Below are 17,349 nucleotides of genomic sequence, written 5' to 3'. Positions count from 1 at the left end.
TGGCAGCTTTTCAGAGCTACTTGTACTTGGAAGAGAACACGAGTCTTGCAGTGCACCCTCTACCATCTCCTTTCTTCATTTCCTTCATCATCCATTAGTAGTCTTTTACTTTCAGAAAACTGTTGTTCTGTTTCCTCCTTGTAATTTACAAATGCCTGATACGATTGAGGGTGGACATGCTACAAAAGAACAATTTTTTAAAGACGAAAAACGGAAGACATGGCAGATGACAGATTCAGGGGGATTATATATATATATATATATATATATATATATATATATATATATATATATATATATATATATATATATATATATATATATATATATATATATTGGGGGGGGGGGGGTCAAACCAGTTAGCCCCCACCCCCTGAATACGGCCCTGGTGGAACTAGAATTGTCCCATTCCCATTGGGAATGGGACAACTAATGTCAGTTTCTCTCCTGACAACCTAACCATATTCTTTACCATGCAAAAAAAAAAAAAAATCCGTCTAGTCATGTGCTTCCGTACTTAAATACTAAGTACTTTAGTGCAGTTTACTTCGAGCACTTAGTAATGATAATTAATCACAATTTTGGGTGAGTACTTGGTACTTTTACTTAAATACTTTTTTGGAGTACTTGACCCAACACTGATCATAACTAAAGTATTGACGCGTAATATTCACAGATTCGGGCTTTCAGATATAAAGTTAAAGCTTTCTGGGCCCTCAAACAGTGAATGCTCTTTCAGCTCACCGTAGTTTGTCTACATCTTTCATTTGACAAGTGTTTTATTTTGTATTCAGTAATTATGCTTTTTATTTTTTCTTTCGGTTTGTTTACACCCCGCTTTTGTTCCTTTAGCAAGTCAAAACCAAACTGCTATTATTATTGTCAGGTTACATTCTGTCCAGAACTTTTATCAAGTGAAGTTAGAATATAGCTTGTTATTTGTCAAAGTAAGTAGCAATTTAAAACTGACTGAACTTTTTTGTGAAACCTGGGAAAACAATTATCCAAAACTGTAATATAAATAAAGTTTCTATCCATGTATCCAAAAATTGAAATTTTTGGCTTAAAAGAGCTTAATACTATCTGAGAAACAAATGGCAGAAGGCATGGTTTAAGAAAGTAGCAGAAATTCAGTACACGATAAATGGCAATGAAAAAAATTGGTCTTTAATAGTATTCCAAAGAGCAACATACATCAACATGTATTGCATCCCCCGACTCCTTTAACTTGCACCCACAACCCCCCTCCCGGATTCCCTGGCGACAGAAATTGAGAAACATATTTGGCAACACTCTCCGTAGTACAAAAAGGCAGCAATTTTGAACTTTTTTATTGAGACATCTACCCATCTTAAAAATGGTAAGACCTATTTCTGCTACTTCAGTAACTAGATGTTATATCAGTCACGTAACAAGTAAAATTCTAGATAAATTAATTTTGGCTATCTTTGAAAGGGGTTAGTTTAGGAAAATGAAACTTTCAGTTAAGAATCCAGGGCCAAAAACATTTTTTAAACCCTCTTCTGATTTCTTAGTCTTAGAAATTTGCCTGCTTGATATATACCTATGGGAATCTAAAAATTGATTCTGATATTTGTAGCACTCTATGTCTGAGCGATTTACAAATATTTAAAAAAGCTTATGAATTAGAAATTTGGAAATTTTTGAGTTTGGGGGAAGGGGGGATTTCAAAAAGATCTTCCCGTGACATAAATTTTCCGCTAAAGTCGATTCTGATGTTTGTGGCGCTCTATCTGGTAAAATTCTACTTTAGTTACTTTTGGCTATCTTGGAAGGGGTTGGGTTAGGAAAATGAAACTTTCAGGGATGGATCTACATGCTAAGGTATGTCCCGGGAAGGTACTTTGAAGTACCTACCTCCACTCCTCCCACCCTCTATATAATGGTAAATTACTGCACACTACTAGTTGTTTTGGTTAAGTTCTACTAAATCATATTATTGAGTTAGGACTAAAGTGAATACACCATTTGATGCCTTTTTTTTATGCTGATTACAAATATAATAATCATTTCTATTGGAAATGAAGTTCAGCCCCCCCCTCTATATATGCCAATTCAGGGTTAGGTATATATAGGGGGGGGGGCTGAAATTCATTTCCGATAGAAATGTTATTATATTTGTAATCAGCATAAAAAAAGGCATCAAATGGTGTATTCACTTTCTTCCTAACTCAATAATAGGATTTGGTAGAACTTAACCGTTGTTTTAGCTCACATTTCAGCCTATATTACTATCATAATTATAAATCACTGCTTACCTTACACAACTTCAGCTTTTAACCTTGTTCATTAAAATATATTCCAAAATCCTATTTTCCTTTAACATTCATCCCTTTAAACTTATTTACTATAGGCTATAGCTGACCTGCTTATGAAACCCGTTTGTGATGTCAAAACTTTGCTTATCATAAATTTTACCCTTAAGGGTAGCATCCAGGTGCCAAACACTCTGTGTTGATAGATTAATTAGGGAAAGAATTTGACAAGAGATAGACAAGTAAAAATAACCGAATCGTTTTTAAAGGAAAAATTATGTCATGGGAAGATGTTTTTGAAATCCCCCTTCCCCCCAAACTCAAAATTTTTCAAAATTCTACTTTAGAAGCTTTTTAAATATTTATAAAGCACAAATAGATTGAGGGTAAAATTCTACTTTAGTTACTTTTGGCTATCTTGGAAAGGCATTGGGTTAGGAAAATGAAACTTTCAGGGATGGATCTACATGCTAAGGTATGTCCCGGGAAGGTACTTTGAAGTACCTACCTCCACTCCTCCCCCTCTATATAATAGTAAATTACTGCACATTACTAGTTGTTTTAGCTCACATATCATCCTAAATTACTATCATAATTATAAATCACTGCTTGCCTTACACAACTTCAGCTTTTAACCTTGTTCATTAAAATATATTCCAAAATCCTATTTTCCTTTAACATTCATCCCTTTAAACTTATTTACTATATAGCTGACCTGCTTATGAAACCCGTTTGTGATGTCACAACTTTGCTTATGATAAATTTTACCCTTAAGGGTAGCATCCAGGTGCAAAACATGTTGATAGACATTTCAACTTTATTAATTAGGGAAAGAATTTGACAAGAGATAGACAAGTAAAAATAACCGAATCGTTTTTAAAGGACGAATTATGTCATGGGAAGATGTTTTTGAAATCCTCCTTCCCCCCAAACTGAAAATTTTCCAAAATTCTACTTTAGAAGCTTTTTAAATATTTCTAAAGCACTAATAGATAGAGCGCTACAAATACCAGAATCAACTTTAGAGGATAATTTATGTCATGGGAAGATGTTTTTGAAATCCCCCTTCCCCCCAAGGATATAATATGTCCTATGACGTCGATTCTAATGTATGTAACACTCTCTGTCCATAAGCCCGGGATATATGTTCAAAGCTTCTAATGTAGAATTTTAGAAATTTTTGAGTTTGGGGGGAAGGGGGATTTCAAAAACTACGACAAATTGTATAATTCTTTATCTGACGTTATGCACGAAATTATTAGTATGCTATCTCTTATCTCTTTGGAAATATTTAAAAGCTTATTAATTAGAATTTATGACGTTTTTGGGGTTGTGGGGACAGGGGATTTTCAAAACATCTTCCCATAATATAACGTGTCATCTGTATTCAAGTTTGATTTTTGTAGCGCTCTATCTCTTAGTGCTTTAGAAATATTTAAAAAATCTTCTAAAGTAAAATTTTGGAAATTTTCGAGTTTGGGGGGAAGAGGGATTTTAAAACCCACTTCCCGTGAAATAACGTGTCCTCTGTAGTCGATTCTGAAGCTTTTAGCGCTCTATCTATTAGTGCTTTAGAAATATTTAAAAAAGCTTCTAAAGTAAAATTTTGGAAATTTTTGAGTTTGGGGGGAAGGGGGATTTTAAAAACCTCGTCCCGTGATATAACGTGTCCTCTGAAGTCAATTCTGATATTTGTAGTGCTCTATCTATTAGTGCTTTATAAATATTTAAAAAGCTTCTAAAGTATAATTTTGGAAAATTTTGAGTTTGGGGGGAAGGGGGATTTCAAAAACATCTTCCCATAATATAATTTGTCCTCTGAAGTCTATTCTGATATTTGTAGCGATCTATCTATTAGTGCTTTAGAAATATTTAAAAAGCTTCTAAAGTAGAATTTTGGAAAATTTTGAGTTTGGGGGGAAGGGGGATTACAAAAACATCTTTGCATGACATAAATTGTCCTCTAAAGTTGATTATGATGTTTGTAGCACTCTATGTCTTAGCGCTTTAGAAATATTTAAAAAAGCTTCTAAAGTAAAATTTTGGAAAATTTTGAGTTTGGTGGGAAGGGGGATTTCAAAACATCTTCCCCTAACATAAATTGTCCTCTAAAGTCGATTATGATGTTTGTAGCGCTCTATGTCTTAGTGCTTAAGAAATATTTAAAAAAGATTCTAAAGTAAAATTTTGGAAAATTTTGAGTTTGGGGGGAAGGGGGATTTCAAAAACATCTTCCCATAAATATAATTTGTCCTCTAAAGTTGATTCTGATGTTTGTAACACTCTATGTCTTAGCACTTTAGAAATATTTGAAAAAGTTTCTAAAGTAAAATTTTGGAAAATTTTGAGTTTGGGGGGAAGGGGGATTTAAAAACATCTTCCCATGACATAAATTGTCCTCTAAAGTTCGGTAAAATTCTAGTTTAGTTACTTTTACCTATCTTGGAAAGGGGTGAGGTTAGGAAAATGAAACTTTCAGGGATGGGTCTACAGGCTAAAATATGTCCTGGGAAGGTATTTTGAATTACTTATCTCCTCTCCTTCTCCCTCTAGAGGATCCGGAAATTTGCCTATATGACAGGTCTATTGAAATTTTGACAAAACAACATTTTACCTTAATTTCCAGTTACAAGATTATTTTTCTCTGGCTTTAGTTTTGAAAATTCAATTCCTGTTATTTGAGTAGTATTTTAAGCCATATCAATGTTAATTTTCAAAATTTAGGAAATGTATTTGCATATCTTTAAAACTCTATAAATCAGGATTGAGCAAAGTTGCAAGGCTGAAAACAATTTGTTGGACTTCATTTTAAGCAGAAGATCTATCTTACAAGGTTTCACTTTTATAACACACAGATTTTCAAAGGTCATCAAAGGTCAGGACCCTCTAGAGGGAGAAGGAGTGGAGGTAGATACTTCAAAATACCTTCCCTGGGCATGCTTTAGCCTTTAGATCTATCCCTGAAAGTTTCATTTTCCTAACCAAACTCCTTTCCAAGATAGCCAAAAGTAGCTAAAGTAGAATTTTACCAAAAATCCCTCTGAAAACATCTGTATACTTCCCAATAACCAATACTGTATGTAACAATGGGCAAAGCTCATAGCTTGTAGCCCTTTCCCTGGGGACTGTGGGGGATTAAGTTATCCTCAAAGACATAGTTATCAAATTTTTTGACTATGCTGAACAAAATGGTTATCTCAATATTTTGATTGGCAGAGTTTGGGAAAAAATTAATGTGGGAGGGGGCCTAGTTGCCCTCAAATTTTCTTGGTTACTTAAAACAGGCACTATATCTTTTAATTTATGTTTGAATGAGTGCTGTTGTGATATTCTAGGACCACTGACAATCACCCCTGGAAAAAAAATAAAATAAATGTGCATCTGTGATCTTTTTTCTGGCAAAAAATATATAAAATTCCACATTTTTGCAGATAGGACCTTGAAATCTGTACAGTAAGGTTTTCTGATTTGCTGCATCTGATGGTGTTTTCATTAAGATTCTATGACTTAGAGGTTGTTTCCCCCTTTTTTCAAAAATAAAGCAATTTTTTCAGTCTTGTAAATGTTGACAGGTAAGACTAAACTTGATGAAACTTATATATTTGAAATCAGCATAAAAATCTGATTCTGTTGATGTTCCATTGGTATCAAATTTCAGTTTTTTAGAGTTTTGATTACTAATGAGCTGGGTTGCTCCTTACTTACAGTTTGTTACCATGAACTGTTTGAAACTGGATGCTCATAGTGCACAGTTTGTGCCACAGACGCCACATGTGGCATGCCAGCAGCATTACAACACTTATGGTGGCAGCACCATGATTGGGTGATTTTTGGGGATTGTGGGAACAAAATTTTTTTTGTACCAGCAGCATTGCAACACTTCAGCAGCAGTCAACCAGGCCTTTTATTGGCAGGGTTCAGTGAATGCGCCAGCATGGTGCCAGGGTCTAGTCCAAATACATACCACTAAATAAATTAGGTCACTTTAAAGTGACCTAGTTTCATAACTTAAGCCTAGTTTCATAACTTAACCTAGTTTTGGGTGAAGCTGTACACAATAGGTGGAAATGGTGGAAAATATATGGAAATGCAGCAAGAGCTATGTCATCCCAAAGACCAAAAAGAGAAGATTTTGCAGCTATTCAGTATCTGATAGAAAAGGGAGTTTCTTGCATCAGGCCAGGATTAAGCTCATCAAATCCTGATATTTATAAATCACTTTCTGTCAGATCATTGGGACCATCAAACGGTTATTGAGGAACTCCAGATAAGTAAAAAAACAAGCATTGACTGGAGGTCTTTTTCGCTCAGAATTTCTAATGGCTCGGAAAGGAAACCAAGAACCTATAGGAGGGCAGGGTGTTGAAGTTGAAATTGATGAAACTTTAATGGCAAGAAGAAAGTACAACAGGGGAAGGATTTCATGGCAAGTTTGGGTTTTTGAAGGAATAGAGAGAGAGAGAGCAAAAGAAAAATTATTGTACCCCTGACTGAGGGCCAAGAAGGCCTCCAAAGAAACAAGGAAACTTTAATTCCTGTTATTAAAAAATATATTAAGCCTGGAAGCACTATTTGCAGTGATAAATAGGGACCTTATAGTACATTGTCCAGCCATGGATATATATTTATTTATGCCCGCTTACAATGGATAAAAAAAAAGCGGAGTACAAAATGAAACAAAAAAAAAAGAAGAAAAACATTTTCAACACTAAAAATTAAATACATGTATTTCATTCACAGAAACAGTTGAGTCAGCGGTGAGTCGTAGAGTTTACTGAGGGATCGTCTTGAGGCTCTCCGTTCTAGATCAATCACCTTGGTTGATGGATCAAGGATTCCATATATGGATGAGATCTCCGTGTTAGAAAATCTTAGTTGAAGTCCCAGAAAAAATTTTGCAAATCTGTAGTATGTGGTTCGTATTTTTCAACGCTCGGTGAGGGACAACATTTCCCACAAGGGTGATATATACCAGATGGCAGGAGAGACGATGGCGTTGAATAGTTTTGACTTAATAAATCGATTAAATGACCACTTGCATTTGACACCTTTTCCATATGCTGAGCGGATAGATTTACAGACTGATTCAGCCAACAAGCCTCTAGTTGACCTAGGCGTCTGGCCATACGTGATACCAAGGTAATTTAGGGACTGGGACTGCTGTATTCTGATACCGTCAAGGACAAGATTGGAATTGGTCGAGTTGGTGCCGCTAAAAACGATAAATTCGGTTTTCTCTTATGTTGACTCGTAGTCATATTCTTCTGTATAGGGTCACTAAAAGACGAAGATTCTCTTGTAGGCCCCCCAGCGTGCTGCTGAGGAGCAACAAGTCATCTGCATAAGATATGAAACTTAGATCCAAGCCCTCCAAAAAGAAGGTCCCACAAACAAATCTAGTTACAGAGTAAATCGCAGAATTAAAGATGATAGGGCTTAGAGCAGATCCTTGCCGAACTCCTTTGAAGAGCCGAATGGGTTCAGAAAGCTTTTGCTTGCGGTGACGGGCGATTGTTTCCCATCCCAAAGCTAGACGAATATGCGTGTGGGAGTACCAGTCATGGAGAACAAGGACAATGCGGGGGTCGACTCCTGAGTCCAAGAGGCACCACAGTGCCTGCGATTGGACGACAGAATCGAACGCAGCGGAAATGTCGACACTGCAGGCAAAGAGTGGATTTTTAACTAAAGATGTAGACCTCATTATTCTTCTTATTAGCCAATGGGCGTTTCCACAGCCCAACCCATTTCTGAATCCAAGTTGTTTGTCTCCCATTAGAGCGTGCGACGTAATATGGGGCAACAGTACCTTCTCAAATACTTTGCTGATAACCGATGAAACTGTGATTGGTCTGTAGCTTTTACAAAGCCAGGGATCTCGATTCTTTTTCAGAATATTGGACGTGCGGCAACCATGAAAGTTGGCAGGTGCGAGTCCCTGCTCAATGCTCATTTGGAATAGTAAGGCTAAGTACTGATGTAGACGTTCTGTGCTGTGCTATAAGTGCCTCGGAGTGATCCCATCAAGCCCTGAAGACTTGTTCTTTTTCAATTTTCTCACAATTATCTCAATATGCCATTTGGAAACAATGACATCAGTGCGGCGGAGTTTTGCGCTGATTAATTGCCTATCTAACTCAGATTTATATATGGAGTCCAGCTCGTTGGGTGGTGGCGCAAACATGTCATTGTAATGGTTTACCCAACTTTCATCAGGAATGGGACTTGGCACATCAGCGTCGGCCCTTTTAGATTGGAATCGCTTCCATAAGATGTTTGGGTCACTCCTGCAATCACAAGACAACTTCTCCACTTGCTGGACTTGCATATTCTCGACAGTACGTTTGAATTCTTTTTTGGCATGTTGAAAGCACTGAAAAACTACTCCAGAGCGGGGTTTGTCGCAGTCCTTCCACAATTCGTACCAGAACTTGGATCTCTTCTTGGCAAACTTGACATTTGGGTTATCCCATCCCTTTTTACGAGTGTTGGGGTACACTTTTGCCACTGGAACAGCAGCAGATTCCGAAAGCTTCATCGAATGAACAATTTCGAAGCAAAAGATGTTCAGGGCTAGTCTGTCTTCATTTTGGCCATGAGTAAGCAGGTGGAATGGTACTTTGATTTTAGCAAGAGTTGAGTCAAGAATATCTTTGTACAAGGACTGATTTATCCTTTGCCATTCACTCTTGATAAACCATGATCGCCCGGGGCACCGCTTGTAGGTGGAGAATGGTACCATTAAGCTAATCCCAAGGTGATCGCTACAATTGTGTTCCGAGTCAACAATGGCTTTAATCTCGGTCGGAAGTAGGAAATTTACGAAAAAGTGATCGATATCTGATGTAGCCAGGGATGCGCTGTGGACAAACGTGAAGGACTGGGATTTTGGAACCGGGGCCATAGCGTCTGGCAGACACCCCCTTAATATGGTGAAAAAACGATCATCATCCAGAAGCTGACAGTTGAAGTCCCCACAGATAATAATCTTTTCTGACTTGTATTGTTCGGCCAACCTCCCGAGTCTCACACAAGCCTTCGTGTAACGCCTTTCTGAGAGGACATCACGATAATTTGTAGGGAGGTACACTGATATGACTATAAAGCCATTTGGACCAGGAACTCTGATCGCAGAAAAATAATCACATGAATCAATTAGCGTGCATTACAAATTGGAGTCTGCAGTGATCAAGAGTCCGCCACTCGGCCTGCCAACTGAGCTGTTGCGTATGGCAAGCTGCAAAAAATAGTCTTTTCCTGGACATCCGTCAAGGATTGCTGAATGATCAGCTGTTACCAAATGCTCCTGAATGCAGATCATGCTATGATTGGTTACTAGATCACTTAAAAAGAGACAGCTTGTGTGGAGCGTGCCCGTATATATTTCTGCTATAAAGCGAGATAGTTGCATTCATTGCTTACGTTTGTTTGAACTAGCCTCTAATTGTCTTTTATAAACCGGGCATTGCGAGCTATAACATGGATGCTTTCCAGAGCAATTAGCACATTTAGTGTCACGGACACATGGATTGTCTTTAGGGTTTTCGTGATCGCCGGAGCACCTGGAACACTGCGCATTGTTAGGGCAATCTCGTTGCAAGTGGTCAAACTTTTGGCATTTAAAACAACTCAGAGGGGCGGCAACATATTTGTCCACCTTTATATGGCAATAACCGACGAAAACGCCATTTTTTTTTTTTTTTTTTCATTATTTTAAGATTTAATTCGGTCCTAGATATGTAATAAAATACTTGGGAACTTCATTTGTTCTTGTATGTAGGCTTAAATCCTAGGTACAGAGCTCCCGACTGCCAAGCAACAACTGCAGTTAAGAGCAAGAAAGCTAGGCCTCCAAGCAGGTGCTTATTGTACCTTGCTTGTCTTGCTCTATGCAAAGCTTCCCAAGACCCTTCAGGGACAGGTAAGTCATTCATTGTGACAGGTTTGAATGGGAGATGAGCTGCAGACAACCCATTCTTTTTTTGAATACCAGAAAACATTTTTGCAAATTTTACTTGGATCAATATAACCTTTAGAGAGATAGAAAATTGGTAAGATTTGGTAATATACTCATTACCAAATCAATCATTTAGCCAATTTTGTTGATCCACATGACTGTTCCATTCATACTCAAAATATAGAAAGCCTGTGGAGATGCTTCAAAAAGCACTCTAAAGGCCAGGGATGCAAACAGCATACATGGAGCAGTATGTGTTGCACCTGTTATTTCTGCAAAATTTTGAGCAAAAAGATCAACTTCATAATTTTTTTATTGAGGCTGTAACGCTCTATCCCCCTGGAATCGACAGTGCTCCTAGAGCACCAGACAGTGACACTCTTAGTGCATCACAAAGTGATGATGAAGAGTTAGATATAAGTGATTAGTTTCTTTACAGCAAGGTCTATTTATCTGATATTTATAAAACTGTATATGTAGCTGTCATAAAGTATTTGTTTTGATGAAAGAAGTTTTGGTGTTTTTAAAGAAGCTTAAAAGCAATTTCGAAAATAATTTGCAACAGAAATGAATGTCATATTTGGGTTCAGGATGAAATTCTGAAGCTAGTGGTAAATTTTTCCCCCAAAAATTAATAATTCAAACTGTTTAGTATTTTTCTAATCAAATCAATGCTCAACAAGATTTAGTATTTTCCATATCAAATCACTGCTAAACAAGATTTAGTATATTTCAATTCAAATTGCAGCTTTCAGCAAAATGTAGTATTTTTCAAATTGAATCACTGCCATGACATTTCTGTGAAAAAAACTGGAAAATTGAAGAAACTTAAAGAAGCTTAGAAGTAATTTTGAAAATCATTATGACAGAAATGAGTGTTATATTTTGACTCAGGATGAAATTCTGATGCTAGTGGTATGTTTTTTTTTATCTATCTGATTAGTCTGTTAATATAAACCTTACCCCATTCTATATATCCATCCCTGAAAGTTTCATTTTCCTAGCCTAACCCCTTTCTAAGATAGGCTAGTAAAAAATAGCTTGTCTAGAATTTTAGGTAAATATTTACCAAATCATATTATTGAGTTAAGACTAAAGTAAATATACCACTCGATGCCTTTTTTATGCTCTTTACAAATATAATAATCATTTTTGTTGGAAATGAATTTTAGCCCCCCACCCCTATATATACCCATTCAGGGTATATATTTGCACATTAGGGGGGGGGCGGTTATTTTATTTCTGATGTAAATGAGAGGTAAGTTTAAACTTTCTTTCCACCCCCCTAAGGTGCAAAAATATAACCTGAATTGGTATATATAGGGGTGGGGGCTAAAATTCATTTCCAACAAAAATTGTTATTATATTCATAAAGAGCATAAAAAAGCCATCAAGTGGTATATTCACTTTAGTTGTAACTCAATAATATGATTTGGTAAATATTTACTAAATTTTACCATGTAATATTGAAATTATTTATCTGCTCTCTAGAGTAATTAATATATTTATAAAACTTTTAGTGCATCGCATTCAGAAAATTGTATTCAGCCTAGCCTAATCAGTGGTATCAAGTGAGAAAGGGGGGGGGATATTTCCCTCCCAAGGGTTTTGGTAACCTAAAACTATTGTAATACAGAAATAAGCTAGAAATAAAACAGCCCAAGCCTGTATTTAGGCTACCATTTGATTCCTTACTCAATGTTCTTTCTAAATATAGTGGTTACTGCCATTATAATTGTTTTGCTGGCTAATTGGGTCTTGATAAATATTGAGTAGTTCACATAAATGGCCTAAGAATAAAGTGAATATACCACTCAATCAAGGCTGTACCCAGGACTTTTTTTTCTGAGGGGTTTTACTAAAAAAAAAATTTGGGGGAGGGGGGAGGGGTTAACACAAAAAACCTTAAAAAATGCATACAAAATTTGTTTATATCCATTATTGTTACGTTTTTACAAGTCAAACAAAAAATTTTTTTTGGGGGGGGGGGACACCCCCCCGCCCGCTCGGTACAGCCTTTCACTCAATGCCAGAGGCAGATCCAGGGGGCTGGGGGGGATGCAAGCCCCCAAGATTTTTCTGGTCCCCTCATTTGTTTTTTTCTTCTTTTCTTGCCCTTTTTTAAACAAACTTGTCAGTTTGGTTAATTATTGGTCCCCTTGTCACATTGCCCCCCTCCCAAGATTTTGCTTGAGATTTGTCTTTGCTCAATGCCTTTTCTTAGGATCTTTCTTAATTAGATTAATAGATTAATATATACATATATATATATATATATGGGGATCTTTCTTAATTAGATTATTAGATTAATATATACATATATATATATATATATATATATATATATATATATATATATATATATATATATATATATATATATATATATATATATATATATATATATATATATATATATATATATATATATATATATATATATATATATATATATATATATATATATATATATATATATATATATATATATATATATATATATATATATATATATATATATATATATATTTATATTGATGGTGATTTATGGTAGTTTTGTGCTTGAAATATTATTTGACTTCATTTCTGCTCATCTGTGGATTAATGTAGATCTTCATTTATTTTTTTTTTTTTATATATATATATATATATATATATATATATATATATATATATATATATATATATATATATATATATATATATATATATATATATATATATATATATATATATATATTTTTATATATATATATATATATATATATATATATATATATATATATATATATATATATATATATATATATATATATATATATATATATATATATATATATATATATATATATATATATATATATATATATATATATATATATATATATATATATATATATATATATATATATATATATATATATATATATATATATTAACCTGTAAATTCACATTAATTTTTTTTCAGTAATCTTGGTTATGATGGGTTTTTTTTTGAATATTGTGAGAAGTAAAAACACATAGCTCAAAATGAAGATTGTTGTCAGTAAAGTGCAAATTATGGTATGGTTGTTAGAAGCCAAGGTTCATGTCAGTCCTACTACTCTTGGTTTCTGCTCGTTTTGTGTTTCATTTATTCATTGATGGTGATTTATGGTAGTTTTGTGCTTGAAATATTATTTGACTTCATTTCTGCTCATCTGTGGTTTAATGTTGATCTTCATTTTTTTTTTTTTTTGCTTTTGTGGAAAAAGTTTTAAAATCAATATGTAAATTAGCAAGCTAAGAAACTGTCTAATATCAACTTTGAACAAAGGAAGTCAAACATTATTTATGAAATAGGTACTTAATTTCTTTTGATGTTAAATGTCTTTGACATTCGACTTCGAGATTGGACTTCTGTATTGCAATATTAGCCTCAGGTTTGTAATTGGCAAGCTTTGAAACTCTTAAATGCCAACTGTGATTGAAGTCTAGCACCATTTGTTAAAGCTTGCTTAATGTATTCTGGTTTTGGAACAGAGATACTAGCCTTAGATTTGTAACCAGAAACTTTCAATAATATCAAATACTGTCTTTTATGGAAATCAGACAACATGTGTGGAATAGGCTTTTATTTTTGTTTTTTAATCTTGCAATTCTGTATTTCAATACCAATCTAAAGGCTTATATTTAGCTAGATCATATAGTGTTATGTTCCAATTTTGGTGAAAATCAAACACTCTTTATCAAATAGGTGCCATACTCAATGTTGTTGGGGATGAGGTACTCATGCTCCTATCTTAATGATATTCGATTGTTAACGTTTAGAACAATTGCCCTGAATAGTTCCTGAGTGATCATGAGTGAAGCAGGCCTGTGTGTGCAAAGCTGGGATGGGAGGCTTGAGTGGTCATGAGTCTTTTAAACAATTTTGACAATGGGTATATTCACAGTAAGAATCTGCTAAGTATTTCAGTATTGTTCTTGATGAAACTATCATTTAAAAAAAAAAATTACTACTTTTTACAATCCTTTCCAGACACTGCAAAAGTTATAAAATGGCGATTTGTAGGTCACTATTTTCAGTTTTTCTTGGGCAGAGGCCCTTTGGACAAACCTCAGGGGGGTATTCTATTTCCCCACTATTCCCCTCGGTCCTGGTTTGTAGCACTGCTCTTAGTTGTAGTCGCAGTAGTATTTGTGGTAGGTTTAAAAGCAGTAACATTAGTCAGTGTAAGGGGTAGTGGCAATAATAACAGAAGCAATAAGAGTCGTTATAGTAGTCATGGTAGGAGTTTAGTCTTGACTGAAATAATGCTGATAGTTCTTGTAGAAATAGCCATCATAGTAGAAGCAGCTGTGCTAAAAGTTGTAGGAGTAATAGTAGGGCTGGATGCGCTCTACAAATGTAAGATTTTTTTTTCATTATATGAATTGATATTTTCTCACATTTAAAGTTGTAACTTAATTTTTTGTGAAATTTATTTTTATAATTAATATTTAATCATTTAGGGTTATTATCTGCGTGAATATGAGTAAATGAAGGTACAAATTATGAATATGTATGATGTACGAAGTCTGGGGAAGAGGGCTATGGCTCTATGTCCCTTTGCAGGCCTGCAAATTTCGGAAACTAAAAGCATGGGATACAAAAACACGCGGAAATAATAATGGTTTAGACAATGAATTTTGAATTTATACAGATTCATCTATTATACCAAGTTTCTTTTTTTCTTTCAAATTAGTTTTCATCCGTTCCTTAATTCTCGATAAATAGCATTTTTTAAGGTGATGTTTTTGATTTATTTGTAAATAGTTGGACATTTAGGGTTGAATATCAGATTTGGAGAAACCTAAACCACATCTTGAAAGAAGTTCCATCTTAGTTTTGCTGTTTCTTAAGAAGTGGCTTTCCTTTGAGATAGTGTTTTCAACTTTCTGTTGATATGAAAGAAATCTTCATATGCCTATATTTTAGTTCTGAACTGTATTCATATGATAGAACCATGTATGCTTTTGGAAGATTTTATTTACATTTTAACATGTTGTTTGGTTAAAACGTGGAGGATCGCTTTGTCGATAAGTCTTAGAAAATTTGACAATGAGTGCTAAAAAGAAAACTCAGCACATATGCATAAGATTTATATGAAAATAGATGAAATTTCATTAGAACATGCTTTCCAGCAAAATTCCAATTAATGCACTATGAGGTAGGGAAGCCATGAGTACCCTCTTGCTCTCAACTATTTATGTCAAAAGTAACTGCTAACTCCCTGCCTTATCTACATCCTGGCTATTGGTATAGCTTAAAATAATTGTCAAGTTAATTCTGAATGACAGGGGATTTTAAGCTATGCAACTTTTAGACAAATGTTTTGTATTCTGTATTTCTTTTCAGCCAAAGAAGAAGTTCATTGACAAGAAGAATGCTGTCACTTTTCAAATTGTCCATAGATCACAGCGCGACCCATTGATTGCAGATGAGACAGCTCCCTGCCACGTTCTTGTCCCTCTAGAGGCTAAGAAACATGATACGGACAAGCAGGTTCGTTTTTATGTTAATATTCTAAAATTTCTTTTTTTTTTTCTGTCAAAGGAGTGGAAGCTTTATTATGCTTCAGTTGCAAGTTTTATGCATTTAATTTTCTTTATCTTGTATTCAGTGCAAAAGGGATCAAATTTTTTTTCTTGGGCCGAATGCGCCCACTAATGGCACTTTGTGGGCTGCAAAACAACGTTATTAAACCTAAATATGGGAACCCAAAACTTAAAAATTCGAGATGCTTAAGTGATTTTTTTAAAATTAGTTTAGTTTTGATCAGCTGGTGGCCCAAGAGGCAAGAGGATGAAGGTAGTTTTGTTTGTTTTTCTGTTTCTCTGTTTTTCTTTGTACATCTCCACGAGGCATGTACAGGCCACTTAAGGTAAAAACATGTATATGCAAACGTATTTATCCCAATTAATGACGTAAAAAACAATGTCGAAGTTGCTTTCTGACATATTTTATTTTCAAAGGAAATGTATGTACAGTAACAATAATAATTAAAAAAAAAAAAAAAAAAAAAAATTCCATGCATTTTCGGATATTATGTTATTTATATATTCTGAAATTAAAAATTTTTGCTCCCATAGTAAATTGGAACTACAGTGTGTACTAACTTCAACTTGAAAAGTTCTACTACTGCTGCCAAAAACCTGTTGCAGAATTGAACTCCAAAAACCAACATACTGGCTAACACTCCTTCTCTCTCTTTTGTCAATGCCTCGGCCACCGTCACCTTCCAGGAAATGTCTAAACCGCACGTGCATACTTCTATCTTAGGACGATTGTGTAATATAGCAGGAGCTGGACTTAGGCAAACTGACTTTTCTACATTACTCTGAAAGTCTTTTCCCAATAGGCTAGGCTTTGATCACCAATTATTATGATTGAAGTTTTAACAGCTATGAAATAAGGAAAATCAGTCTTTTGCCAGCTTTCTAAGCCTGATTTGTCACAGTTTATCTCAGGATGCGCTAAAAACTAAACAAAGAAAAAATATATCAAATTATACTAAAAACTACAAAATAATTTTTTTATACCAAGAAAAACTGAAGTTTTTGCTGTCATTAAAAATAAAATCTTAAAGACTATAGATAAAAGCTTAGGGTAGTCATGACATTTGATTAAAATTCAACAAATAATTTATGTCTAACAAGTCCTGCTCGTAAAATTTCTTTAGCTCATAAAGTCGACTTAAGTTTCGATCGGGTACAAAACTAGTTTTGAATTGTTATAAAAATGAGATAAATCAGAGCTATAGACTGACTTGGTTTAAAACTAGCCAAGTCTGACTCGTTGCAAAAGTAAGCCAGGTCTTTACTTAGTCAAGAAACGATTTAAGTCCTGACTGGGTGCAAGAAAAGATATACGTCCGAGTGCAACGTTAAACCTAAAATTATTATGTTTAAAATGAAAAGATGTCACTAGTTGTAACGCTTATAAGATGAAACTTGAAGGGTATTAACGGATGTGATACACCCCACTGTAATACACTTATATGTTAGTGAGAAAGGCCATAGACTTCATCAGGGCAGGTAGATCAAACAAGTTCTAGCCTTACCTATAAAAAAAATTAGTGGGAGCACTAGCGG

The 17,349-nt window shown here is 34.6% G+C and overlaps 3 protein-coding genes across 5 annotated transcripts in view; 1 reads left to right on the top strand and 2 right to left on the bottom strand.

Annotated features, from left to right (window-relative positions):
• Positions 1–17,349, bottom strand: part of LTV1 (LTV1 ribosome biogenesis factor) — a 151,245-nt gene that overhangs the window by 49,625 nt on the left and 84,271 nt on the right. The gene's annotated exons all lie outside the window — the stretch shown is intronic.
• LOC148942729 (protein LTV1 homolog) overlaps positions 1,305–17,349 on the top strand; it is a 52,091-nt gene continuing 36,046 nt past the window's right edge. Inside the window, exons 1-2 of the mRNA XM_089102687.1 lie at positions 1,305–1,360; positions 15,614–15,760. Of these exons, the coding sequence (XP_088958813.1) occupies positions 1,358–1,360; positions 15,614–15,760 (150 nt within the window). The 5' untranslated portion in view covers positions 1,305–1,357. The remainder of the gene's footprint in view (positions 1,361–15,613; positions 15,761–17,349) is intronic.
• LOC148942730 (uncharacterized) lies at positions 9,980–10,296 on the bottom strand. The gene has a single exon (XM_089102508.1). It carries the CDS (start codon positions 10,274–10,276, stop codon positions 10,037–10,039), a length of 240 nt encoding a protein of 79 aa, XP_088958634.1. The 5' UTR covers positions 10,277–10,296; the 3' UTR covers positions 9,980–10,036.

The sequence above is a fragment of the Artemia sp. Qi Xiang Cuo genome, chromosome 16, assembly GCF_049724085.1.
Source record: "Artemia sp. Qi Xiang Cuo chromosome 16, ASM4972408v1, whole genome shotgun sequence".
NCBI classification, from domain to species: domain Eukaryota; kingdom Metazoa; phylum Arthropoda; class Branchiopoda; order Anostraca; family Artemiidae; genus Artemia; species Artemia sp. Qi Xiang Cuo.
This window is presented reverse-complemented; position numbering and strand designations above follow the sequence as displayed.

Excerpts from the sequence above, each read along its gene's own strand:
- LOC148942730 (XM_089102508.1), bottom strand. The coding sequence starts at position 10,276 with ATGTTTTCTGGTATTCAAAAAAAGAATGGGTTGTCTGCAGCTCATCTC.